This window comes from Lygodium microphyllum, chromosome 16 (genome assembly GCF_053477565.2).
Source record: "Lygodium microphyllum isolate KBCC chromosome 16, Lygodium_microphyllum_v1.1.10, whole genome shotgun sequence".
Lineage (NCBI taxonomy): Eukaryota > Viridiplantae > Streptophyta > Polypodiopsida > Schizaeales > Lygodiaceae > Lygodium > Lygodium microphyllum.
The window spans coordinates 58478741-58493345 of record NC_141150.1 but is presented as its reverse complement, the minus strand read 5'-3'; the positions used below and the strand labels follow the sequence as shown (position 1 = coordinate 58493345).

At 41.4% G+C, this 14605-nt stretch overlaps 1 protein-coding gene across 7 annotated transcripts in view; it reads left to right on the top strand.

Annotated features, from left to right (window-relative positions):
• The window catches only part of LOC148022877 (transferases, transferring acyl groups), a 169687-nt gene that overhangs the window by 39514 nt on the left and 115568 nt on the right, over nucleotides 1-14605 (top strand). For 3 of the 7 annotated variants that reach the window (XM_087695811.1, XM_087695810.1, XM_087695814.1), the window contains one exon: nucleotides 12011-12071. The exons of 2 other annotated variants lie outside the window; for them this stretch is intronic. In XM_087695811.1, coding sequence (XP_087551937.1) covers nucleotides 12028-12071 — 44 coding nt within the window. In that variant the 5' untranslated portion in view covers nucleotides 12011-12027. Of the gene's footprint in view, nucleotides 1-12010; nucleotides 12072-12480; nucleotides 12518-14605 lie in introns of those variants that run through there. 2 more of the 7 variants (XM_087695815.1, XM_087695812.1) reach the window with 1 other exon arrangement.

Sequence of the window (14605 nt, the reverse complement as noted above, 5' to 3'; positions counted from 1 at the left end):
TTGTCTTGGGCTGCATACCTTGTCAGCAAAACAAGGACAACACTTTAAAACCAACTGGTTTACTTAAGCCATTGCCTATGCTTGAAGGCAAGTGAACACACATCACTATGGACTTCATTACCGGCTTACCGGTGACCAAGAAAGGTTGGGACAACATCTATGTAGTTGTGGACAGACTCACAAAGGTAGCCCATTTCATTCCCACAAAGACTTAGTATAATGCTTCTCAAGTAGCCAGCCAATTCATGGAATATGTTTTCAAATTACGTGGCTTACCACAGGTCATTGTGCATGACCGAGATGCTAAGTTTATGAGTAACTTTTGGCGGGCAGTTTTCAGCTCTATGGGCACTCAGTTAACCCCTTCCACTGCTTACCATCCACAGACAGATGGTCAGACAGAAAGGGTTAACAAATGGTTGGAAACTTACTTGAGGCATTTTTGTCATGATGTGCAGCATGCTTGGGACTCATGGTTGCATTTGGCTGAGTTTGCCTATAATAACTCTACACATGCTAGCATTGGAGTTTCACCTTTTGAGGCCCTGTATGGCTACAAGGTGTCCCTTCCTGTGGTTATCTTCAATGATAAAATAAATCCACAAAGCAAGGAAGAATTGGATAGAATGCAGGCCTTACTTTAGCAGTGTAAAGCTAACTTGAAGAGAGCTCAAGATCAAATGAAGCTTTATGCTGATGACAAAAGACGGGATGTGGAGTTCCAAGAAGGGGATTTGGTGCTCTTAAAAGTGGCTAAGTCTAGATATGCCTCCCTTAAAGATGGGTCCACAGGTTCTATGGACCATACCGGATTATCAAGAGAGTGGGAGACTTGGCATATCGATTGGCATTACCCCCATCTTCGAAGATCCATAATGTCTTCCATGCAATAAGTTGGCACACATGTTCTATGGACCATACCGGATTATCAAGAGAGTGGGAGACTTGGCATATCGATTGGCATTACCCCCATCTTCGAAGATCCATAATGTCTTCCATGTGAGTCAGTTGAAGCCCTTCATTGGCTCAGCAGTGGACTATGTTGAGGAACTCCCACCGATAGATGAAGAAGGCATCATTCAATACATACTCGAAAAAGTCATAGGACAAAGGGAAAAGAGGCTTCGCTCTCGCTCGATCATGGAATACTTGATTAAGTGGTAAGGTTTACCACTTGAGGAAGCTTCTTGGAGGCCAGCTTTAGTTTTGGAAGAGTTCCCATACCTTTTAGAAGCATATTTGTCTGAAATCTAGCTAACTATGGCCCTATTTTCTCCTAGACTGATTGCAGACAGCACTTTGTTTTAAAGCAGATTTTATTCTGTACTACAGACAGCAATGCACACCATACATGGGCTGAAAGTACTTCTTGAGGGCTCCGTTTTGATATATAGCATACCCCGTTCGGAGCCTCACATAGAAAGTTATGACAGATTCACTACAGCAGGGTCTTGTAGTAAACAGCTTGCTGTCCACTATATGCAGCCCGCATTTACTCCAAATATTTGGGTCAAAACTCATGTTTATAACTTTCCAATAAGGCCCATGTATCGTACATACCCCATGACCTATCAGACACAATAATACCTCTTCATTCATCAGTATACCCTTGTAATAATGCAGTAGAGTAGTACTCTGATCGGCCCCTCCCAGTTACCACACGTGCCCAAATTGTTTTTGAGGGCAAAAACCTTCGGGTGGGGATGGAATGTAAGAGAGGGGGACTTAATAACGAGGAAATACTAGCTACACTGGTTGGTATATAAGGTGAGAGAGACTTAATTTTTCATTATTAGATAATTAATATAAGTCTTCTTTCTCCTTCACCTTGCTCTCCAAGCTTCCATGTCTTCTCTCTCTCTCTTCCTGTCTTTCTCTCTCCATTTCTAGTCTTTCTCTCTCCTCGTACCTGTCTTTCTCTCTCTTCTGCTCTTCTTCTTCTTCTTTGCAGTCTTCTCTCTCTTCTTTCTCTCTCCCAGTCCCTCTCCTTGACACGTATAGATGACGTTAGCAGGTAGCAATCAGCGCAGGACACATGGCAGTTGGACAGTACTTGTGCAGTCTCACAGTACAGTCGGCTGCATTAAATGCAGCCAACAGGATATTTTCTCCTATTTTTGGTAGGCTATTTATTGCCTGTTTCAGCACACTCTTACATAGTTCTAATCTCAGAATTCCAGGCCGTTGATCGTGGAGACTGCCCTTGGGTTTCATAGAGTGTGAGATCTTTGAGGTGGAGACATACGTAGACATACACTCTGCGCCCGTGTACATATTTGCTTCCTTACACAACATTCTTCATTGCAGATTTTTTGCGTTCCATTGTTTCTTTCTCTCTCTCTCTTCTCTCTCTGTTTACTCTCTGACTTGGTCATACGCTTCTGCACTGCTTTACTCTGACAATCATGCCATCCTAATAGTGCGGATAAAGTTACAAATGTCCATAATATACAATACATAAATTTGAAAGTGAAAAAATCTAAACATCATCACTATCACTATCAAGAGAAGAAAATTGCCCCCTCTCAAACTGGAAGGAGAAGTAAGAGGGAAGCATTCTCTCCTTGTCAATCTGAAGAAGTAGAGGAGGGTGTACCTAAGCCGATCCACGGTAGAAGGTATTATAGAATCGGTTGGCCGACTACCTTGGTTAAAATATTTGCAAAGTGATTACTCGATGACACAAACTCTAGGTGAATGGTGCCTAGCTCAACTTGCTCTTCGGTGAAATAGTAATGAACCACCATGTCCCATATTTGAGGGGTGATAATAGATTGTCCCAAGGGCAATGACACTTTGATTGTCATAGTAGATAACTGTAGGTGACTCGCAAGGAAATTGTAGTGTGGCCAACAAGTTCCTGAGAGATATGGCCTTCGTAGTACCATCGAAGAGAGCCCAATACTCTGCCTTGGTTGAGGAAGCCGCCATCGTCTCTTGCTTATAGCTAGCCTAAGAGATGGGTACAGTGCCCAAGGTGTAGAGGTAGCCTCTATAGGAACGCCTGGTGTCAATCTCTTGTCTAGTCAGAATCAATGTACCCATGGAAGCATAAACCATGGCCATAAGTGAATCCATAATTATAGGTATACCTTAAATATCTTAACACACGAAGACAAGCAATCCAATGAGACATTCTAGGTGCATTAAAATATGACTAAGCAAACTAACTGAGATTGCAAGATCTGGCCTAGTATGAATCAACCATAGTAATTTCTGAGAGGTTTCTCCACATAGATTTCCTTCTCCAACCAACCGTTTAGAAAGACACATTCGATGCCTATTTGATAGATTGGCCAACTACGGTAAGCGGCGAGTGTAACCAATAGATGAAATGATGTTAATTGAGCGGTCATGCAAAGGTTTCTTCATAGTTAATGCCGTGCTTTTGCTTGAAACCTTGCATTGCAAGGTGATCCTTGTATTTGTCTAGAGTACCATTAACCTTTAGCTTGGTCCTAAAAGTCCACTTCGTCCCAATGACAAGGACGATTCACCAATGTCCAAGTCCCATTGTGATCGATATTGTCTAGTTCCTTTTTCATGGCCTCATGCCACAGAGGCTCCTAGAGAGTCTCTTGCCAATTGTCTAGCTCAGAATGTACAATGTAATCAACTATAAACTGTGATGCATATGAAGCCTGAGGGGCGATCTGAGAAGACCTTCTAGGATCCTTTGGAGTGAAATCCGGTAGAAGGACCCTTGAATCACGTATGATTTGTTAGTACCAATGAGGGAACGGGTCTCGCGGAGGAGGCTTGGGAGATGAAGTATCTATAGGAAGGTTAGGAGTGGATAGTAGACTCCGCTCAGTAGGTACGATTTCAAATGATGTGAGCAAAGATGAGGACGAAGAGGCCAGTGGAGAGGATTGCACTAACGATAGGCTTTTGCTTTGGAAGAATAGCCCAAAGATCAAGAGATTTGCTCGAGGGGTGAGCTTTCCTATCTTATCATCAAGAGTGTGTGTATAAGAACGACTACCAAAAACTCTGAAGTGAGAAATAATAGGGTGAGAGTCAAAGAATGCCTCCACAGATTCTTTTTAGGAACCTCCGCAATTGAGCATCGGTTGATTGAAGATGTACACTAAAGCTTTAATAGCCTCGACCTAAACGTGCTCAAGGAGCTCTGCTGCAAATAGCATAGAGCGTGCCATATTTAGGACTATTTGGTTCCTTTGCTATACAACTCCTTTCTATGCGGGGGAGTTGGTAGAGGTGAGCCGGCATACAATGCTCTGCTCCTATAGAAACTCAAAGAACTTGTGGGAGGTAAACTCGCCATCAGAATCACTCCTCATTGTATCCACATGACGATTAGTCTCCAAGCACTGAAATAAGTAAAAGCATTAAACTTGTGTTTCAGGAAGTACACCCACCTATATCTAGAGAAATCATCCACTATAAAAAAAAGAAGTAGAATGTGCTATTTAAGGCGGTGGTGGAAGTGGGACCACAAAGATCTACATGAATTAGCCTAAGGGATTCTGTAGCACGAGTGATAGACCACTAAGGAAGTGGTATATGATGCTGCTTTTCTAATCGATATGCTTTACAGACCTCTTGAGAAAGTTTTAGGCGTGGAAACCCTCAACCATCCCTTGACACGACAATTCATAAAGACAGTTGTAGCCAAGATGTTCTAAGCGAAAATGCCAAAGACGCTCGGAGTTTGTGGGCTCCCGTGTGGTGGCCAAAGCCTGGAAGCGATGGAACTCTAAATTATTGATAGTCGTCTTGATAAAGAAGTGTATCATGTGGTAAAGGCCATTAGGATTGCCTTGCCACGAGCAATTACTATACTAGTCCAAGAGTCTAGGACCTTGACTGTGGTTGCGGTGAAGAAAACTACTCACCTCAACTGGCAAAGTTGCTGAACGGACAAGTTCATCCCAAGTTTGGGGACATGATAAACATCATCTAGCAAAGTAAGATTTGGACCAAAGTCAATGGAAAAACTAGGCCTAAATCTTGACCAAGGAGTTGTTTCCTACTCAGACACTCGTGACTGTAGGGGATTGGGAAATGAAAAATGTCGGCTCTAGGAGCTATATGATGGGTAGCTCCACTATCCACAAGCCAAATAGGTGATGATGTGCTCGGCTATGACGAGTGGGCCTCTATAGGCACCTCATCAGGAGGCAACTCGCGAATGTGAACGAGACTCGCATTTGATATCTCTAGGGAGATGATGTGGGTCTCTATAGACTAGTCAGACAAACCCTCTGGAGTTGAGTAGCTCGCCGACTATGATGATTGACTGGTGGTAGAGTGGATCTAGTCTTGCCATTGCCCTTGTTGAGGGTTGCCACCACCTTGCTCTTCTTATTGAGGATTACCCGACTAGGGTGTGGGGGTTTGATTCTTGGATTTTGTTTGTGTGCCTCTTGCCTTAGATCGACACTCGTCGTCATAATGGCTAGTCTTTTGACAATATTGACAATATCTATTCTTCTTAGATACATTTTGTCATCCAGGTTTAAGTGTAGATTGAGTATTTCCTTGGGATTTACTAGCCCTGTTTTGATTTTGAATTTAATTTGAGTTTTGTTTGCCCTTGTCTTGTTGCCCTCTTTGAGAAGATGCAACTAGAGCCCCCTCTATTAAGGACGTGTTATAAAATTGATCGAACAACCATAGATAACGCAATAATTGATACTCAAACTCATAAATTGTGAGTATCTGAGGTTGTAAAATCACTTGATGCACAAAATGGAAATATTTTCTTGGTAGCTTGTCAAGGAATAGGGTAACTTGATTGTCAGAGGACTTAGGAGCCCTAGTGTTTGAGAACTTAGCGAGGAGATGTCGATACTTAGCCAATTTGACTTTCAAGTCATTCTTGTTTGTGATTTTCAAATTTTGAAGCTCATGATCCAAATTTATGCGACCAGTCCTATCCCGAGCCATGTAGAGGTCAGTCAAGTTTGCCCAATGGCTGGATGCTAAGTCGAAATGCTGAAGTTGAGAGTGAAACCAAGGCAATAATCTCTACATAAGCCCGATAATAGTGGAGGTATTACAAGCCTGCCATGAGTGGGCGACCTTGTATGGAAGAAGTGCGGGATTAGGTTGGGGTTCCAACCCTTGTACTAAATCACATAGGTTTTGAGAGTCTAAGACATGCCTTATAAAATTTGACCAAGTGGTGTAGTTTGATCCATTGAAATGAGTCTTGTCATTAAAAGCATGCTTCGCAGATGAGGAACTAGAACCATGAGGTGCCTAGGAAGATGGATAGATGGGATAAGATGGAGGATAAATGGTGGTGGTGATGGTGGATAAGAAGGAGGGGGTAAAGATGGATAGGGAGAAATAGGTTGTTGATGTCCAATGAGTGTCGATTGCTGCGGAGGTACCGAAATAGACATAGGCCCATATGATACTATAGGTGTAGATGGAGGCACTAGGACATGATAGCCTTGTACAAATGTCGGTTGGTGCACAACATAATGATTGGATGGTCCACTAGGTAATGCCATAGAGGCAAACTGCAATACCCAATGATCCACACTTGAGTATATCTAGGATGCACTCTTAGAGGGATAACTTGAAAGTGTGTGTGGGAGGTCGGGCCTCCATCAAATGTATACCACCCGGAAATGGGTATGTAGAGGTCCTAAAGGCTGTGCCTAAATGTGTAGAATTCCTCGGTGTGGTGTATGGTGGATAATGCAATCCCCTTAATGGAAGGGGAAAAGAAGGTGCGGTGGAAGATGAGAGAGGGATGGGTGGGAGCCTAAATGGATTTCTGATGGATGTTGTTGTGGGAAACATGGTTGGTTCCTTTTGTCCATTAAATGCATTAGATAAAGATGCACCTACTTAATATTGACCATGAGATAATATCATTTGAAGGAAAAGGAAGGGATGGAATATTTGTAAGTTCTTTTAACTTTTTACATGGTTTTGAGTTCATAAAGAAATACATGTCTTCTTCATTACTCACAAACCAAAGCTTGTTTTAAAGAGTCCCTTTTTGATGAGCATCTCCTGATCCAATAGAAAATACATAATTAGTTGGCTTAGAATCTGAAATAGTAGGGTTTGTACCTGGCATTGGAGAAAAGAACTAATGTGGAAGTGGTCTAATCCAAGCTAGGTTCCACTTGTGGATGGTTGGTCCATAGTGGAGATTTCGAAGGTCCTGCAAGATCATTAGTTCTATGCATTGAATTTAAAGGAGAAAACTTAGGCTTACCTTTAGCCTCTTGCCGAGCCCTATGCATAAGGATGAAATCATACTTAGCGGCAGAGATTTGATATGGTCTATGGACTCCATGGTAGTCCAATGATTCTTCACCCATGTTAGATTGGGCAGTAGCAAGTTGAGACTCACTCTTGATCATTTCTGTCCATGTTTGGCTATGGAGATTAGAGCAGTGTTGTGAATGTGTTTGAAGTCATCTGACCCTTCTTTTGTTCCTGCTTTTGTGGATGAGCTTTCCGATCAAAGGCTAAGGTGGTGAGTTTGTCTGTAATAAATTATCTCGGTTTTGTGCAAATTGAGGGATTCATTAAGAGTATTCTAAATTAACACCCTGGAAGAGAATTTTATTTTGGAGCAGAAGAATAGGGGTGTGATTGAGATGGCTCTATGATGGAGCATTGGCAAATACCTCAATGTCTTTGGGCCAAGGCAGTGGCCATTGCAATTCATATTCTAATTTAGCCACCTACATCTTTCGTTACAAGTATGACTCCTTTTGAGGTGTATTTTGGGTTAAAGCCGGATGTTTTCTATTTCAGGGTGTTTGAATGTGATTTCTACGTCCACATTTAAAAGAAACAAAGGGATAAGTTTGAGCCAATTTCCAAGAAACATGTGTTTGTTGACTATAGCTCTGTCATAGGGATACAGGATCTATGATTCCATTTGATGGGATATCTATACAAGTTGAGATGTGCGGTTAGTGGAGTTTTCAGCTTCAGAGGGGGTTAAGGAACCCTATTCTTGGAGATTCAGTAGTAACAGTTGGGCACTTGAGCCAACTCTAGTGGTGTCATGCCTCTTGAGGCTTCATCTATAGATGAAGAGATTGCTTCTCTATTGGCTTTCCTAGTGGTGGAAGTTCTAGAGACTTTGAAAGAGACAGAGTGGTGAGCGTCGCCCTTCTCCTCATTGGGCTCATGATATACTATATAATGCAGGGATTAAGGGGCTTCTCGAGGAGCGGCAACCACAAGATGGCCAACCGAGCTTGTTTATACTAACTATGGTTTGATGACCAATGCCATGTAGCATAGGGAGCCCCTCAATCTAAGGGCAGAAGGCCATGGAGTAGGAGTTGGAGTCTCTTGAACGGAATGGCACTTGGTATCTTGTGCATGGGCCCACTCATCACAAGGTGATTGGAGTCTATTTCAGTGATGGCAGACTTGACAAGCACAAGGCACAATTAGCCAAGGGTTTTGTACAGAGGCTAGGAGTTGATTTCCAAGATATGTGTGTACTCACAGCTCGTATGGCCATCATTTGGATAGTTTTAGCTCTTGCCAACCATAGGAGATGGCTAGTTTACCAATTGGATGTCAAAGTTTGTGTTCTTGAATGGCGGCTTAAAGGAGGAGATCTATATAGAGCAACCGCTTGGGTTTTCTTCCTTAGATGGTAAGGTATACAGGTTAAAGAAAAGCCCTTTATGGCTTCGAACAAGCTCCTCATGCTTCGAATGAGAAGATAGACTCATTCCTTTGAGATAGTTAGGGTATTGAAGATTTACATCCAATCCAAATTTGTGCGTCCACATGTCAATTGGAGGGGGTGTTGTGTTTGTGCTTTATGTGGAGGATCTCATCTTGAGAGATGACCATGTCTAGATGGTCAGGCAGACTAAGGAAGCACTCCATGAGAAGTTTGAGATGATGCATTTTTGTCTTTTTCATTTCTTCCTAGTTCATGAGATACAACATTTTGAGGGGGGATCTTTCTCTTCCAATAGCACTATGTGCAAGAGCTCTTACTTTTGAGATGCAGGAGTATTGGACCATTTCTATTCGCTTCGATTCAATTTGGAAGGCTACGGCTCATGCAGATTCACTGTTGGTAGATGCTACCTGATACAGATGGTTGGGTTGTTGATATGGCTTTTGGATACTCGGATTGATTTGTGCTTTCTAGTTGGTCTACTCGTAGGATTTATGAGTGAACCTAAGAAGGTTCATTGGTAGGCTGCATTGAGGATATTGCGGTTCTTGAGGGGGACCCTTGACCTTGGCCTATTTTATCCAGTAGGTGGAGATGGTTCGGCTTTGGTACTACGAGGCTAGATGGTAGGGCTAGAGATGTTGACCTCAAGTGGTCAACGGAAAGTTATTGCTTCATTTTGGGAACAGGTGCTATCTTGTGGAGTAGCAAGAAGCAGTCCATAGTTGCCCTATCATCTACTAAGGCTGAGTATTGAGTGGTTGTACTACCACTTGTGAGACCGTTTTGTCTTTAGGGGTTGTTGGAGGAGCTTGGTTGTTTACAGCCATGAGCTACTACATTTTTGTGTGATGTTGAGAGTTGTATAGCTTTGGCAGAGAATCCCGTTTTCCATGCTAGGATGAAGCACATAGCGATACAATATCATTAGATTCGTGAGAAGCTCTTGGACGGGACCATAGATGTGGAGTATTGTAAGATAGAGGATAATGTGGCAGATTTATTTGCCAAAGCACTTGCTTAGGCTGTTCTTCATCAACATTCTAGATCCTTGAGTCTTATGCTGCATCTAAGATTTCAGAGGGGGTGTTAGAGATTTTGGTCATTCAAACATAGGTTCCCAATTTGGAGCAGGTAAGACAATTTGTATGTAGTTTCCAGCACTTATTGCAGCATTTTGGGCAGACTGGGCAAGGCGGACAGGTCCCACATGGCAGCAGGCAGTGATCACAGCATTTCTTGATTATTTTTCATCAATTTGCTGCAGTCAGCCAATTTTAGCCTGGTCGACCTGCTGCATTTTATTTTATTATTTCAGGCTATTTATATCCAGCTTGCCTGGGGGTCATACACATTCAATTTTTTGCAGATGAGAGAGAGCTCCGGCTGGTGATACTCTGAGAGCCTGTTGTATAGATTCTTCTTCAGTCTTCAGCATTTATACTCTGTAGTCTTCAATGTTCTACCCTCTCTCTCTCTCTCTCTCTCTCTCTCTATGTATATATATTCTCTCTGTGTTCATGCCTTTTCTTTTCAGTCCAATCATATGGTTCCGCATTCACTGCACTCTGATAGAATCTCAGTGTATTCCATCCATTTCAATACAAGATAAAGAAATGCTGCAAGGGGTACGAGTTATGTCCTTTTATTGCTCGATGTAATTATTGATTAATCGAGTAATTACCATCTCCGAGGAGGAAGGCTAGTTTCAAGTGTTATGACCATATACTCACATTTAGGACATGAGATGTAAGTAGAGTCTTTGAAGTGAGGTATATTTGTCTATTTCCTTAATTTAATAAACTAGTATTAGAAATCTATATCACATTGAAATGCTGTAAAATGCTACTCAGTACTTTGATAGCATTCTTTCACATGTTGTCGTGTGGGACCATGTGGTGTGCTATGTGTTGGGTCTTTCCCATCCTTCAGATACCAAAAATAATATGTTCTCAAATGGTCCAACAGCCTACGTCCCTTTTTTGATATCTTGGTTGTTATCTATACAATCATTTTCTTCATTCTCATGGGAAAGCCATTAAAATTAAAGATGCATTAATGATTGAAATTCCAAGCTTGTAATGATCATTGTATTATGATTGAAATTCCAAGCTTGTAATGGTCATTGTATTTTTTGGATGAAATATACAATCCTTGAGTTGTAGATTTGTGCTTTAATTTTAAAGCTATCTATATCCTTTCATTAGTTTAGTGTCATGACAATGTATACAAGGATCACTAATTAGATTAATTACAAGTAGTTTGGTGGCTAAAACTCTCCAACTAGGAAAAATGATTGTGGAGATATGCTAGGGTTTGCACTGAGATTACACAGAATGTACAAACACGACTAAAACACAATTTAGAGAGGCAGAAACATTGATGAAATTGAATGAATGCTGATAGTAAATGAACATTTGTACATAATGCTCAAAGGCAGAGTCGAACATTTAATGGCTCTCGTGGGAGCAGGCCAAAGGAGTTATTAGAGTATGACGTCCACCAAAGATGGATCTTGAGTGCTGTAACCACCAGTTGGACCTCAGCAGAGTTGGGAGGCAATAAAAACACAACAAGTAGGGGAGTGTGTTGGAGCAAAGGGTGGCCTTCAGGAGTAGTGTGGTAGCAAGGTAGCTAATCAGGTTGGAAATGCAGCTGTTTGCCAAGGCTGAATGGGCAGTACGGCAGTTGCGAACAGCCAATCAAGAGCTGCAGCAGTCGAGGAAGCTGTTGAACACGCAGGGAGTGCTCAACAATCTGTCACCTAGCTGTAGACAGCAGAAATGCAGAAAGAATAAGTCGTACAGATGGGCTGAATGCTCAGACAGCTAGCTGGAGCAAAGCGTAGCAGATAGGCACCTCTGCAAGACTGGGTGACAGCTGGAAACAGGGTGCTAGCCTATATAAGATAGGTGGCAGCAGTGGATGAATAAGTTGTCAGCCACCGAGTGGAGACGACTGGATGGGGCAGGCCGAACTGAATGAATTGGGATACCAAGTGACTGAGCACACCATCTATTTTTAGAGGAGGAACCAACCAAATTGTGGGAGTTTGCTTATGGGACATAGGAACTCTTTATGGCATTAAAGTTTGAGTTTTGGGGTTGTTTAAATGAGCTAATTAAAGTATAATGTGAAATGCACCTTTTTTACCATAACAATGGTGTTGTTCTTTAATAATTTGTTTTTAAAGCTGTGGAAAATTGTGATTATACTAGCTAGGATTGAGTGCTAGTCAGGAGATTGAGCTTGCATAGTCTATAATGTGTGTGTGCGCGCGCGATAGAGAGAGAGAGAGAGAGGGGGCCGCGGGGGGGGGGGGGGGGGAAGGGAGAGATCTGAACTCTAACTTGCTTGCAGATCATCATTAGTAGAAAATGGAGAATTTAGATATAAAGACATACAAACAATTGAAAGAAGAGTGAGTAACTCCTTGATTTCCTTTCCATTTAAAAGGGTGGGCTAGCATATAATTAGGAACAAAATGCCATATTTTACCAATTTGTTCTCTTAGTGTTTTGCTGATGGTAGGACTCACATAAACATTTCACATAGCATACAAAGAAATAGAGGCTGCATCAAGTATAGTTACATAAAAGTTTGTGAAGATGGTTCTATCTCCATTTTGGGCATGCTTATCCTTTTTTTGGCACCCATAGTTCTAGGTGCTTTTGGTACTTTTGGTATGTTGATGCACTTACACTAGTGGCCTATCATCATGTGTGTGTGTATGCGAGTAGTCTTCCACAGTATTCTACATATGCCAATGCCTTTATCAAGTTTTTATCCCCCATTGTTGTGAGTTGAGCAAGGGTGTTTCTTGTTTTCAGGACTTTTTAAAAGGCATGGGATTCCAGAATTTTTTTGGTAAAAAATTGTTGTTCTACTAGTTAAATTGATCCAATGGCTATAAGCATTCCCTTGTGGGAGTATTATGATTAAAACAAACATTGGATGACTCCCCTGTTGAAATATGAAAAAGATATCAGCAATGAAGGTTAAGTGCTTCCAAGTTGATTGATATTATGTCGAGCATCTTGTCCCAAATGTTAAAAGGAGAGTGTAAAGATGCGTTAGTGATTTTTAATGCTAGTAGATCTATGAAGAGGTTGTTAGGACATGAGAGAAAAAGAAAGGAAAGGGGCTCTCAGGTATAGTTAGGAGAGTGGTGGTTGTTTAACAAGAGGAGATTGCCATTGGTGGAATTGGTGGGCTGCTATAGAAAGACTTACATTCTTTTTATTTATACTTTCAATAGGGCAAAATTTCTTTGAACACATACAATTTCAAGAAATAGAATGAGCTAGAATTTTGTGCTTTAAAGGGGTTGCTAATTATTTAGCCTACTTTGTATTTACTTTTAGAAGTTTTGCCCACTTATTTAAGAGTTTTTGGTTCTATAAAGCCACCCTTGGTCCTGGAAGTTAATATAACTTTCTTCTCTCTCTCTCTCTCTCTCTCCCTCCCCCCCCCCCTCCACAGTAGACAACACAGTAGAAGAGTAGAGCGAACAAAAATATCATGTAGACAACACAGTAGAAGAGTAGAGGCCGACTAAAAAATGAAGGCATTATGAGTGTCTTGAGATGCTCTTGGCTTGATTTGAGCTACGATAGCTCTGTTTATGCAAGGTATTTCACTGCTGTAATACAGTGGGCAGTAACCATTTACACAGGGAAAGTATATGCCTATTGCTCCTTGATGCCATTTGGGTACTTCATTGAATGTATTGATGTATGACATTGATGCTATGCACCCAAATATGCTTATGGGATGCTTTGAGCTTTGGATTTGAGCTCGGTCACATGTCTTGGAGCTTTGGTCAATTGCTATAGTGATCATTCACTTACAGGCTTGAAGATTTATTGAGGTTTTAGTTAGATTTAACAGAGAGAATGACTTTGTTGGAGCGCCAATGAGAGTCCCTTTGGAGGCAGTAATGTCCCCATTTATGAGAAGACACCAAAAAGGTTTCTCTAGCAAACCTTTTGAGTTTCCCTATATGTTGATGTTCAATTGGAGATCCATAACCCATTTCTCTCTTGATTGATTCTCTTGATCTGAGGCTTCTGAAGTTATCTTTTCCACGGTTGGATTCCTGTAAATCAGAGTATCTAGTTTAAGACATTGTGGAGGTTTACTGCCTTGATCAACATAGCTTGAGTATTTCTTGAGTTTATTGATTTAGTGAGAAAGTGCTATTGTTAGCAGCAACATTAGTTCATCAACAGTGCATTCACCAGTAATGCTCTTGTAACAACATTTCTTTCCTAGGTATGGGGGTCACCATGATTACGCTTCTTGAACTTCTAGTTTGTACCACTATAGTTAGACATTTGTCAAATGGACCTTGAGCCAATTTTAGAAGTGGACATTTGTGGATGATCTAGGGAATGTACTATAATTATGATGTGGCAACATTTTCCTTACCAAAACAGACCATTTCAGTGGGACATAATGAGCCAGAACCTTGTTAATAAGATTTTCAGAATTTTGGCATGTAATTGGCAAATGGCATTAAATGTGGTCCTAGACAGTTGTTACAATGGTCAAAAGACAGTTTAATGATTTGGGTCCTTTATATTTGTTTTCAGACAATTTAATGATTTGGCCCCTTTATATCTGTTTTGAGAAGTTGGATTTGGTCTAGAACTTATTCAAGGGTTTTTGGCTATTTAAGGCCACTCTTGGTCTTCAGTCAAATTAGTCAATAGTCCGGAGTTTCTAGTCGGTCTTTGTTCTTCAGTTTGCCAGTAGCCAGCAGGTAGCTGTGCACTTGCATGTGCGAGTGTTTTCAAGTTCAGTGTAGAGCAGATTTGGGTGTTTGCTGGTTCCTTTTATCCTCTGTCTCCTCCCTTCCACATATGTTCATCAGCCGTGCGCCTACTTCTGAGTTTTTAATGGATGTATGACTCCTGCCACATCATAGGGCAGTGGGTTTTCAGAACATAAAGA